Here is a 14,130-nt window from a genome sequence, read left to right as displayed (position 1 = left end):
CATATATTCATTGGCGCTTTGTGCTAGGGGTAACCGTCAAGCTGCTGCAAAAGAAACCAGTTTCTTACCTACATCGATCCCCTTAATAACCAGAAAGCTTTTACCAGACAAGACTTTTCCAAACCTAACAACTAGATGGCATAGTTGTGCAAAGCATGCACATTTAGAAGAGTTTGAAGCTGCAAAACCAGGTAATGGACTGGTTTCTTTTCTGGGATTTTGAGAAAGCTTCCCATATTTTACAGAACATTAGATCTAGCTCTTCTGACATGAGACTGCTCTGTGTAGTAACTACTGCAATCGAAGTATTGGCTACTACGAGAGTGATAATCATCCTAAGGTGAGAGAGCACTCTAGTGAGGATTGCTATAATTAATGTAAGGAGTTCGGCGTAGCAGGTTTGTGTGCTGCTTAATAGGCCATAATAGGTGAACAATAAGCGGAGTTTAAGGAATAGTTAGAGCCCATCATGAGCCTAATATCCTTGAAACTATATGTAGTGGTCTGTATCCTCTTTTGCAGCTTCACCCTCTAAAAGAAATCAAAACTTAACCATATTCCAAGAACTTAGGATAACACTGTTCTAAACATATTTTGAGGTTATGCACCTTCTAGGTCGGGTATAACTGGGCCATCTTCCACAGTTGAACCAAGTGTCCTGCTGCCGTTTTGTTTGACCTATCTCAGAACTGGTTTGCTTGAAATTTAGAAGCATGTCATCAGCATTATGATTTTACTCCAGAATTTGCTTCCACATATAAGCGCCCATTGTTAATGAGGGTTGGATTAAACACAAGTCATGACTACACTGACCCTTTCGATGCACCAAAGGTAGTATCAAATTAGGCGTTACATGCCAAGAGTGTTACCCTTTTTGGTATTCCATGCCAAAATGACGTGTCACAGTGCAAAGAAGTGCCTTTCATCATGTCCTGCTTCACCTGAACATACCTCAAACTCAGTCATTTGAAAAGTTGGTTGAAAATCCACAAGCAGGTAATCATTATCAGCTTTGTGACTAAGTGCACATCACCTTCGATGCTAAAGGCTGACCAGGTGACGGAAAAACAGCCTGACATAAGACAAATTGTAAGTTGCAAAGTGATTGCTTCCCAGTAATATTTCCACATAACTAAGATTGGTGATAACGTACGCATTTGAATTGATTTATTTTGGACTAATACTATGGGCTAGTCCAACACGCATAGGTCTGTGATGTTTTCCATAGTGTCCCATAGTAAAAAGCCAATATGTAAGTGCAATGAATTGATGATTATGGTAGTTTTAGTTGGGCTACGTTAGAGCTACAAATCCTACGTTTTTAAAATTCGTGTTCATGCTTCTCATGTGTAGCTTGAAAAATCTCACATCTGATAGCGTACTGTACTGTAAATACTGATCAGTTTATTAGTTTCTCCACACTGTCCACATAATATTTGTTAATCAGTCCTCCCTTACGAGCATTATTTATGATATCACTTTCCCAGTGTGACATGGGAAACTGCATTTCTGTGGAAAGTGCTGCTGTTCTAATTTCTATCAGTACTTGATTGAGGTATGCCTTCAGAGCAGCAGAATTATTCTTGGCCGGTGCCTTGCGGTTACCGTTGCTATGCACAGAGTACTCCTCTTTTCAAACACTCTCCCAAACTCTGTCTTCTATCTTTTTTTGGTCCACCAGGTATGGTGGAACATTCCAGAATGTCTCTGTGAAGCTGCCCATCACCCTGAACAAATTCTTCCAGCCCACGGAAATGGCAGGACAAGACTTCTTTCAGCGATGGAAGCAGCTTAGCAGGTAACCCGGTGTGAAGTGGCATACTAGGGCGTGCTGGTCTGAAACTTGACCTACTGCATTCAGATTGTTTAATCATCCCCTTTGAGTGCTCTCCTTTTATTGTGTTTCTTTCATTTTCAGCCCACAACAGGAAGTGCAAAACATATTTAAAGCAAAACATCCAATGGACACTGAGATCACTAAGGCTAAGGTCAGTGTGGCTTTCGCCTCTCACTTTTGTTTATCCCTCCATTGTTAGTCGCAGTATTTGCAAATCTCAGGCTAAATTGTGGGCAATGTATGTCTACTTAACAAGGCTTTCTTTTTTTTTAAATTTATTTTTATTTTATAAAACAACAACACAGAACAAGGCAATAGTGATCATATGTACAATCATGTGTCCGTACAGAATGGATCTCTATGTGAGTCAGTAGGATTCAAACAATTATAACTAGAGGCGGGAGAGGTCAGCAGCGAAGCAATGCAGTAGTCATATTTGAAATCAAGTACATGGAATGTCATTCAGGGGGACAGGGGAACATCCGAATTTAAATCATGAGGGGGAGTACATATGTTCCCCCGATAAGCGTTCCACTGGGACCAGACCTTGCTCCATTTTCTAGGTCTACCCCTAGCCAAATAAACTGTCTTCTCTCTAAACATGCACCAGTCCATGTTTTCCTTCCATACCGATACCTTGGGTGACCGCTGGGAACCCCACAACTGTGCGATGTCTCTCTTGGCTATCATGTTCCCCAGGGTCGTCCATTGGGTCTGTGCAGCATTATAGTCATTCGGTTCCCACACATTCAGCAGGCAACGCCTGGCCTCAGGCAGTAAGGGCACCCAAGTGACCCTTTCCATCACTGTATGCACGCGGGCCCAAAACGCAGTCACCTCCGGACATTCCCATATAATATGGAGGAAGGTACCAGTCACACCACAGCCACGCTTACACAACCCATCCTGAGAAAAGCCCATCTGAATCAAACGCGGACCAGTGACATATACACGGTGTAGGATCTTAAGCTGGACAAGCCGAAGATGGGCAGGTATAGCCACCTCCTTGGGAGAGGACAAGGCAGACTGCCAATCCTCGTCATCCAGCTCCAAGCCGTCTCCCACCCAGACCTCCCTGAGACGTACAAGCATATCAGCCCGGTTATTGATCAACTTTTTATATATTAGTGAGATCGTGCTGTCAGGCACGTGACCATCAAGTATACGATCCTCGAGGGGAGAAGATTCAGGAATATCAGTGCCCGCGGCAAAAACCGAACTCAAAGCATGCCGGACCTGCACATATCTGAAGACTTCGTTGTCGCCAAGCTCATACTCTGTCCTCAAGGCTTCAAAGTCCTTAACGCTCCCCTTGGACCAAAGGTCTCCCACCCTGCTAATGCCAAGCATGTCCCATTTATCAAAGCCTCTCGTTTTCCACAAACATCCCAATCTTTCAGAGGCGTACAACGGAGTTGCTCGGGTCAGCCTGTCCCTCCATCCCAAAGCCGCATTCGCATCGTGCCAAACTCGCACAGCAATCTTAGTGGGTCCAGTCAGCTTCCTGCCAATCACCTTAGAATAAAGCACTCTATTGTAGTCCCCGCCCGGCAGCAAAAGTTTATCCAGCTCAAATGCCGGGTTAAAACCGGGAGCGTAAGTCGCATGGTTAATCGCACTCAGCTGGGAGGCCCAATAATAACGCTTGATATCCGGAAGCGCTATGCCTCCATCATACCAAGGGAGAGTGAGCTTAGAGAGGGCAATGCGTGCGCGCCCATCCCAAATCAACCGTCTCTGCAGATGTTCCACTTCACGAAAATAACTAGAAGGAATGACGTCAAAGGAGTTCTGGAGCGCGTACAAAAAGCGCGGCAGGGACATCATTTTGAAAAGGCGGCTCGCCCAAGCGGCGACAGTGGTAGCCGACGCCATCGTGCTACATCAAGTTTCAGCCTCTGAAGTGGAGGAAGCAGATTTCGGTCATAACGGACAGCGAGGTCCAGGGATATGTAAATCCCTCCGAAATCTGAATAGGGAATCGATGAGGCAGTGAAGGGAGACCCCCCGAAAGTACATAGACACAGGATTTCGTCCAATTGATGATGAGACCAGAGTTCTTGCCAAAAGAAGTAAGAACATCAAAAAGGACGTTGAAAGATTTTTGAGGGTACGTTAGGTACAACAGAATATCATCCGCGTAAAGCGAAATGCGATCCTCCAAATCAGGTGTCCACCGGATACCTTTTATAGAAGGCTCCCAACGAAGCCAGGCAGCCAGCGGCTCCAGAGCGAGGGCAAAAAGCAGGGGGGACAACGGGCAACCCTGCCGCGTGCCTCGCCCGAGGGTAAAAGAAATAGAAGCTCTGCCGTTAACCACAACATGAGCCAGGGGCTTCTCATATAAAAGTTTCACCCATCCAATAAATACAGGGCCAAATCCGAATTTCGTTAGAGCTGCCCAGAGGTATGGCCATTCGATTGTATCAAAGGCCATGGTGGCGTCCAAGGAAGCCAAAATGGCCGGCTCTCGGAGAGACTCCGCCCTCGCAAGTACGCCGTGTAAACGTCGGAGATTAAGCGCAGTGTTGCGATGCGGGATGAAACCGGATTGATCCGGATGGATCAAGTCGCCCATGACCCTGATCAACCGATTAGCTAACAATTTGGCTAAAATTTTGGGTTCGGCGTTCAGGAGCGAAATGGGCCTAGAGGAAGCGCAACAGTCCCGCGGCTTCCCCTCCTTATGGATGACGACGATCGTAGCAAGCCGCTGATCACGAGGGAGGGACCCAGAGTCCAATGACTCCAGGAACATATCCCTAAGATAGGGTGCCATTTTGTCAGGTCGCAATTTGTACAGTTCGATAGGCAGTCCGTTGGGTCCCCATAGCCTTACCAGGACGAAGAGAACGAATGGCAACGGCAACCTCGTCAGCAGAAAGTGGTGCATCCACACGGTCTCTATCCGCCTCGGACAGGCAGGGCAGTGCAATGTCACGCAGTAACAAATGGGAGTCCTCCTCATCCCTGCCACAGACCGAAGAATAAACCTTTTGGAAATGATCAACAAAGCATTCTACAATCTCAGCTGGGTCAGTCACACTCCCTCCATCCGATCTCACAATCACAGGGACAACCCGATTCGCTCTTTCTTTCTTGTCAGGCCATGCAATCAATTTACCAGCCTTGTCTCCCACATCATACAGTCTGCCCTGTTGCTCCCTGTTCATTACTTTGGCAGCATCAGTAACCAGGGCCCTATAATCCATCTGTTTCAGAGCGAGGGAATGGAGTTTAGTGCGAGTGACACCCACCTCAAGGTCACTCTCCAGAGCAGTTATGTCTGTCTCAAGACGAACCAATTCCTCACATTTAGCTTTCTTAGCACCAGCAATTAGCGACAAAGAGTGACCGCGTATAACAGTTTTGAAAGCCTCCCACAATGACACTGATGAGGACACAGACCCCACATTTTCAAGAAAATAATGGTCAATAGATTTTATCAGCTCAGAACGGATTTTGGGATTTCGGAAATACCAGGGATTTATGGGAGCTACTCGTCCCTCACTACCCACCCGAGTTTCCATGCAAAGCCACAGGGGGGAATGGTCCGAAATGCCCCGGGGAAGGTGTCTGATTTCTCTAATCGAGGAGGATTGGGCTGCTGGCATCAACACGTAGTCAAGCCTGGAAAGACTCCCATGGGCCCCGGAGTGAAAAGTATATTGTGACTGAACAGGATGCATTAGTCTCCAGCAGTCTATCAGACCAAAGGTGTCCAAGAACCCACACAGCCATGACTGGGACTTAGCTAAATCCCTGGGGGGGTGACGATCTAAAATGCTGGAGATAACCGAATTAAAGTCACCACCCATGATCAGGAGACCGTCCGGGAGTCCCAAAACCACCCGCCCGATGTCAGCGAAGGTGGAAGCCTGCAGACCCGGGGGAACGTATACTGTGATCAGAGAGAGTGTCTTCCCCTCCCACCTTCCAGTAAGAGCAACATAGCGCCCTCTATCGTCGAGGATTACCTCGTCTATCTCCAAAGGGAGAGAGGATCGAACGAGAACACCCACACCCCTAGAACCAGAGGTAAACCCGGAGTGTGCCACAAGGCGATATCCTCGTCTATTCATGGCGTGACACGCATTACCAATTAAATGTGTTTCTTGCAGAAGCACGACATCAGGGGAAAGACGTCGCAGGAACTGCAGCACAACCCCCCGCTTTATCCTATCTCCCAGTCCATTGACATTCCAAGACAATAGCCTCAACCCACTACTCCCCCCCCCCCCCCCGCATTACCAATTAAATGTGTTTCTTGCAGAAGCACGACATCAGGGGAAAGACGTCGCAGGAACTGCAGCACAACCCCCCGCTTTATCCTATCTCCCAGTCCATTGACATTCCAAGACAATAGCCTCAACCCACTACTCCCCCCCCCCCCCCCCCCCCCCCCCCCCCCCATCCCAAGAAGAGATGTAGAGTCCATCCCACACCGGACAACAAGATCGAGTCAAAAGAAAAAACAATACGTTGCCTTGTAAAAAACAGTGAAAACACAAACACCCCCCAACTGGAACCCGTTACAACAACCCCCACCCTGCACCAATGCGTACGACTCAAAAGCCACCCCAACTTGCAGTGTGCCTGTCGCCCTGACATTTAAACTAATCTACACAAAGAAACCCAGAGGAGGAAAGAGTCGCCTTACCCCTCCCTCTCCCCCCCCACCCCCCGCCACCCTCGGGTCAACCACCAAGGAAACATAATAAGATGAGAATCATAAAACTCAGCTGCAAGACAATTGGATTGTTCAGACAACGGGAACCACAGTGTCACTCTTGGTCCGGTACCCCACCCTCGGCACCACCAGGGTGCCCAGTTCGATCGTCCCTTTTGGGCAAAGAGTCAAGCCAGTCACTGACATTTTCTGGGCGGTCGAAGAAAAATGTCCGGTCCTCGTACTCGACACGAAGCCTCGTCGGAAACAGCATGGCATATTTGAAGCCCAGATCTCGCAATCGTCGCTTCACTCCCTGAAACTCCATCCTCTGCCTCTGAACAAGCTGGGTAAAATCCGGATAGAAGTGCACTGAGGCATTGTCAAACTTGACGGGGCCGCCCACTCGCGAGGCCTGTAGGATAGCATCTCTGTCCCTGAAGTGAAAAAGTCTAGCAATGATGGGTCTCGGTGGGGCACCCGTCTTAGGCTTCCCGCCCGGAACACGGTGGGCTTGTTCTACAGCAAAAAATTTGCTGAGTCCAGCAGGGGCAAGATGGTTCAAAACAAGGTCCTCCACAAGGAGATCAGTTGCAGAGTTTCCGGGGGTCTCAGGGACACCAATAATGCGCACGTTATTGCGTCGGGACCTATTTTCGAAATCCTCGAGTCGACGAGCCATAAGGTCGTTGGAAGAGCGCAGATTACCGACTTCGGTCTGTATGTCTGAGACATCGGTAGTGAGGCTAGAGGTCTTTAAGTCCAACGATTTGACCCTTTCATTGGTCTTCGCCAGGTCGGCTCTGATCAGAGTGATATCGACGGCCACCGTGTCAATCTTTAGAGCAAGGGCATCGTATTGCTGACTCATGGAGGCCTTCATGCTGGCGATGGCACTCATAACATCTTGAAGGGTCAATCCAGAAGGAACAGCCGGGTCAACCGTTTGGTCTGCAGGAGTGCGGCTGGTACCGCTCGGGGACCCCTTGGGTTGAGTGTAACGGTCCATAACGTTGGTCTGAGTCGGTCCCCCCCGGAGAGGCGTCTTAGTTTTCCGCTTCTCAGTGTCGGGTACGGTGGCCATATTGGAAAAAGTGCCCCGGAGGGGCCCTCGAGACCTGGTGAAAATGGCCGAAGGAAACGAGGCCACAGATCTCCAAAAGTGTGACAAATTGGCGTAAATGCCGACCCAGTTCGAGACGAGACACTTGCAGACGTAGGCACAAGGGGAAAGCAGAGCCAAGCAGGATCCGGGGTGTATCGAACCGCCTCTCGATCAGCTAAGGCCCAAACTCCGCAAGCGAAACCGAAAGTAGAAAGAGGGGCTGCCAGGGAGAGAACCCCTCTAGCCGTTGTTGTTCAACTACTTCACGGCTTCCTAACCAACATAGCCCCCGGTCTTTTCCTCGGGCAAGCCGAAAAGTTCAAATCGACGTAGCTGCGGTTCCCGAAGTCCAAATTTAAATTTTGGAAGAATGGTAGTGTCAGCCAAGGTTAGTCTTCAAAGGCCCATAATCGAAATCAGGATATTTTCCAGGATATATGCGAAGGGCGGCGAGGGTCTCGGGAGCTCTGTGCTCACGCGGCCATCTCGGACGCTCGCGAAGCTCCTCCCCAACAAGGCTTTCTTAGAGTCAAGTTAGTATGTTGCAAACCATGTTTGTAAGATATGGTATGATTAAGTTGTAGTAATGAGGGGTTCACTGGAGAGCCTTCAGTGTCTTCTTGTTAATGCCTTTTAGCGAGTGGAAGTCAAGACTGGCCATTGGAATCTAACTGGTCAGATGAACAAATGACAGGTAACGCTTTGTGTGAACTGTAGGGAGGGATCAACGAGAGGGTAGATAAGTCTCCTGTGCAAACATATTTAAGAACAGTTATCTAAAATTCTAAGTCCTAGGAAATCTGTAATTTCTCGTTGCACACCCCACATATAATCTACTGCAAGGCAGTTCTTTTATGCTACTGTGTGGTAGAAGACACCACATTTCCTTCATAGCAGTATCATGTTGTAAACTATTAAGAAAATAGAGTTGTCGTGAGATTTTCTTCCCAGTCTGATCATATTGTGAAATGTAATGTTGAAAACAAATTCATCTTTGAATATGTGTTGTTTAGTCTAATTACAGTGTTCTTTCAAACTAGCTTCTCTAGCATATTTGGTCCTCAGTTTTCTTGGCCATCTAGTGCTCTTCCCACTGTTCTAGATCAATTCTTCAATTTCAGTTTTAAAATGCTAAATGTCTGTTTTTGCAAGTAGGTGGGCTTGAAATGACCACTGTGTACTTCTTCCCAACAGATCATTGGCTTTGGTTCGGCCCTTTTGGAGGAGGTAGACCCCAATCCATCCAACTTTGTGGGAGCCGGGATCATACACACAAAAAGCAGCCAGGTTGGATGTTTGCTTCGTCTTGAGCCCAACACACAGGCACAGGTATACGAAGGAGTCGGAAACAAGGTGGCAATCTACATTTTAGTGCAGATTTCAGAATGTGGGAAAGAGTTAGTGCTGTTTTCATTTACATCCCCGCCGTTTTATCTATTTCTTACTGTAAGGTTTTGGAAATGTTCTCTTAAAATAGCCTGTGTGCCCCTTTGTGAGATACACCAGATTGAACCTATGCCGGCTGTCATATAATTTTGCAAGATGTGTTTATGTTGAATACTGCTATGACTGCTTTGTTATGCGTCCTCAACAAGGCTGCCTTAGTTTCCATGGTTAAATAGCAACAGTGTTAGCAGTTATTGTGTTGTATTGTAATTGCACTTATTTAGCACTAACTTCCCCTGACAAGGCGTCAAAGCGCTTTTTCGGCGAGTAGCACGCTACTCCGTAACCCATAAAGGATTAGTGGTGAATTAGTATAGTGAAATATGAAAGTAATTTGAGTGGTGGACATGTTAGTCTATTTGGATTGAAAAGGATAATGGAGGGATAGAAGAGGGAAGGATTTAAGCAATTTTTTTTGTTTGTTTTGGAGGTCATAGCAGTATCACCATCACTCACTACAATCACACTACCCCTATTCTCACTCTCCGTCGCCAAACACCCACCATTCTCACATCTACTGATCCCTCCAGGAGCTTCAAACTCCCAACCCCCACCCCCTAGGCCAATCTTTACAGCGTGGTCTCTAACCTCAGACTGCCTACGACTGTTCTCCCCACAGACACCCCCTTTTCCACCCCTGAGACTCTGAACCCTCCCCCACAACCTTCACCTACCACCTACACAGACCCTGTTCCCACGACCCTTACTTCCACCTGGTTTTACGACATTTCCAATCCTGTAGTCTCTACCCTCCCTTCTACAACTGCACCACCCCCCTCCGCTGTCAAACCCTCACATACACAACCCGCCTCTATCCTCTCGGACACGCCCCGGAACTCCGATAGCCTTTCTTTAATTTCTCCTCCTCCTCACCTAGACTCTAGTCCCATCTCTCCTCCTCTGAACTCCTCGTTTGGGAACATCACTAATGCGACACCCTGCATTCAACCTCTCCCCTCTCCTAATCCCAAGGACCTCACAGACCCTCCCCTCCCTACCCCTGATAATCTGAACACTCCCTCAAAATCTTCCCCCACCACCTACACTGTTCCTGTTCCCCCGACCCTCACTTCCCCCCCTGTCAAACGTCATTTCCAATCCCGGGGTCTCTCTCCCCTCTCCTACCACTGCATTCTCCCCCCCCCCCCCCCCTCCGATGCCACATTCCCACATTCACAACCTGCCTCCACCACCAATCTCGCTGACAATGCCAGGCACCCCGACGTCTGTCCCAGAATTTCTCTCCCTCCTCACTCGGACACCAGTCTGACCTCTCCTACACCGAACTCCTCGAATTGGAACATTACAATACTGACTCCCCGCATACAACCTCCCCCTCTCCTAATCCTATGGACTCAATCCAACCCCACACCCCTGCTCAACCTCACTCCATATACCCCAGTCATCCTCGACCCCTGCCTAAAACCTTAAACGTTCTCAGCTCTATAGCACAGCAACTGAACAGAATGGAGCAGAAAATCAACTCCCTTGCTGCTGATTTCCTTCACTTACAACAAGACCTGCTCAACAGGGCCAAGCCTCTGTGCTCCCTCCCCCGAGGTGTTGTGCTCCTACTTCACTCAATACATCTCACATAGCCCCACAGAGCACCCCTCGAGCCTCCAGCCCATCTTCAAGCCAGGCCCCCAGTCCCAACAGGGATAGCCAACCCTTTTCGGTACCGAAACCTATTGAACGCTACGGCCCACACCTCGCGTTGGACCAGAAGTCAGCCCTGTCCACATCCCTGTTATTATCAGCACTAACAGAATCGCGAATACTGTCCACTCGCCTAGACCCCCAGCTCAATACACCTTTATCCACCTAACTCCTCCCATTATCGAGGCTCCCCGTCCTCTCTCTTGCATGATCCTAAACTCCAGATCAGCAGTACAACCTGCTACTGACATTGCTGAAACTCTGCTAACTGAAGAAATCAACATCGCCTTCCTCACAGAATCCTGGCTCAATTCCCACTCCACCCCCATTCTTGACATTCTCACCCCTCCAGGGTACAACCTCATCAGATAAGACAGGCCGATCAAGACTGGGTGGGGGAGACTAGCCATCATTCACAGAGATGGAATACAGATTACCAAACTCAAACCTGCAGAATACCTATTGTTTGAATACCTAGGCGTCTAACTCAAATTCCACAACATCTACCATCCTACTGGAGAGCGTACCCTTTTCCCCGAAGAACTAACAGACCTAAGAACATGATTCTCCTTGACAGACACCAAAGACTTGTTCTTGGGTGACCTCAATATCCACTGGAACGACCCAGAAGACTCCACTGTCCTGAACCTCTCCAACCTTCTGGAAATATATAACCTCAAGCAACTCTGCAATAAACCAACTCACATCAAAGGTGCAACACTAGATGCAATCATAACAAACAACGATCTGATCTCCTTGAGAGAGATTACTCCCATTGACTGGTCCGACCACCACATCATTATGTTCAAGATCGACACACTTGTCAGCCTCCAACCTATATGTGTTGTCAAACCTAAAATCTTAACCAGAAACATCAAAGAAATGCCTTTATCCGAACTTTAAGCCAAGATTCATCCCCATCTTCAACTCCATCCCTCATCAAGGACGGCTGATGATCTCACTTCAACTCAAGAATGACAGAGGTCTTAGACCAAGTAGCTCCTCTCAAACTCAAACAGCTTAGGAGAACCAAAGCAAAACCCTGGCTTAACGTGGAGCTGAATGATGAACAGCCCCAACTCAGACAAACGGAAAGGTCCTGAAGACAAAACCCTTCGTCCCTGCACCGAACACATCTTAGATCTGCTCGACCGTCATACAAAAAACACATCTTCAGTGAAAAGGCTTCTTTTTTCTGCAGCCAACTAGATCTGGCGAAAAATAGACCCCGAGAACTCTTCAACATTGTTAAAAGCCAAACTAACTGCACTCCCTCTCAAGAAATCAAAGCCACCAATGAGCGATGTGAAGAAATTTCCACCTTCTTCACCAATAAAGTCTCTAAAATTGATCAATTCTTCTTACAAACTGCTACCCCCCCCCCTTACCCCTTAAACCGCCCCCCTTCAACCCTCCAAGACCACTCGGAAAGAGCTCTTAACAAGGACAATCGGACCTACCTCCAGCTAAAAAACAATGTGCATTGGTCAGACTTTGAGCTAATGTCAGTAAACGAGGTCTTCAATATAATTTCCAACCTAAAACCTTCCTCCCACACCATGTACCCACTCCCTTCCACAATCCTAAAATAACTCAACCACACCATCTCCCCTTTCTGGACAAAAATCATCAGCGCCTCTCTCACCTCAGGCTGTGTCCCAGACTCCCTTCAACTAGGACAAATCACACCCATTCTCAAGAAACCTGGGGCTGACCCTAATGATCTTAACAACCTCAGACCTATCTCTAACCACCCATTCCTTGCAAAAACATTGGAGAAATGTGTCCTCCTCCAACTCACTTAGCACATTGATGAGTTCAACCTCCTTAATGCCTTTCAATTTGGTTTCAGAAAAGGCTGTAGCACGGAAACTGCTATGCTCAACGTCACCGACGACATTCACAAGGCCCTAGACGAAGGTGATGCCTGCCTACTCATCCTTATTGTCCTATCTGCGGCATTTGACACAGTAACCCATCCAGCCCTTTTGCAGACCCTGTCAAAACGGTCCGGCATTAATGGCACTGTACTAAAATGGTTCACCTCCTTCCTTCAACACCGCTCGCAACAAATTAAAATTAACTCCTGTCTCTCAAAGCCAACTAAAGTCATACTTGGGGTCCCGCAAGGCTTTATCCTCTCCCCGTCCCTCTTCAATCTCTTCATGGAGCCCCTCACAATCATATTGAAAAGAGCTGGCGTGAACTACCACCTTGACGCAAACGACACCCAAATCTATTTCAGGATCAAGTCTCCCAGCGACATACAACTCCTCAATACCACCCTAACCGAGATCCAAACTTGGTTCTATGTTAACCACTTAAAGCTCAACCCAGACAAAACTGAACTAATCCTATTCTCTCCAAAAAGTAACCATCGTCCAATCCAAGAGTGGTTCAGGAATCTGGTAGCCCTAAACTGCCTCCTTACCCTATCCGAGTCAAGTCTCTAGCCATCACCCTTGACAAGAACTTATCAATGGAGGCTCACATCAAAAACTCTGCAAAAACTGCTCTTGTCTCTCTAAAACACCTCAAGAAACTGAAACCTTTTTTACCCCACGATGACCTGAAGACAATAGTCCAATTCCTAGTTCTCTCTAAAATAGACTACGGGAACGTCATCCTTACAGGGACACCGAAAGCTCACCTAGCCCCTCTACGAGCAGTGCTGAACATGTCCGCTCGACTCGAATTCTGGAGTTAATAGATTTGAACACATCACTCCAGCTCTCAACTGCCTCAATTGGCTTCCCATGGAAGGGAGATGTATCTATAAATTGACCTGCATCACACACAAAATCCTTCACTCTTCTGACCCCAACTACTTAAATAATAAACTGAGTAGAGCAGGTCAATCGAGAACACTAAGAAGCTCCAACTCACTCCTTATTCCTCCGAAATTGAAAAAGAAAACCACCCAATACCGATCGTTCTCTGGCAACACTCCCAGGATATGGAACGCTCTCCCTGGAGTCCTCAGATGCAAACCCTCCTTCTCCTGTTTCAAAAGGGACCTGGAACTCCATCTCCTAAACAAATACTGTCATGACCAACGTCCACTAACCTAGTCTTCTTTATCCGAGTTATCTCCTCTCTCTCTCTGGACATTCATGGATAGTGTATGACCGGACTATGTCACTCTTGCCTTTTCTTTTATTGCTCTCTCCTCCTCCGCTGCACTGCATATTTATTGGCCATCCTATATTTTTTTATTTCTGTGGTTTTGCTTCCTTACTGCCGGCCTACTATGTAATGTAATGTCCTTCTGCTGTTTACTGTGTGTATGTAAAGCACTCTGATACTTACGGGTTAAGCTAGCGCTATATAAAACTTTTAAAATAAAATATGAGGAGGCTTGCGATGAATGAAAGGGATGTGGAGGGGGAAGAGTCAGAGTGACGGGTTTAGAAA

General features: G+C 47.5%; 1 protein-coding gene across 2 annotated transcripts in view; it reads left to right on the top strand.

Annotated features, from left to right (window-relative positions):
• Positions 1-14,130, top strand: part of AP2A2 (adaptor related protein complex 2 subunit alpha 2) — a 537,324-nt gene that overhangs the window by 522,644 nt on the left and 550 nt on the right. For both annotated transcript variants that reach the window (XM_078682786.1, XM_078682785.1), the window contains exons 19-21: positions 1,682-1,798; positions 1,919-1,988; positions 8,806-8,940. In XM_078682786.1, coding sequence (XP_078538912.1) covers positions 1,682-1,798; positions 1,919-1,988; positions 8,806-8,940 — 322 coding nt within the window. The remainder of the gene's footprint in view (positions 1-1,681; positions 1,799-1,918; positions 1,989-8,805; positions 8,941-14,130) is intronic.

Source organism: Lissotriton helveticus, chromosome 3_1, assembly GCF_964261635.1.
Source record: "Lissotriton helveticus chromosome 3_1, aLisHel1.1, whole genome shotgun sequence".
NCBI classification, from domain to species: Eukaryota; Metazoa; Chordata; class Amphibia; order Caudata; family Salamandridae; genus Lissotriton; species Lissotriton helveticus.
This window is presented reverse-complemented; position numbering and strand designations above follow the sequence as displayed.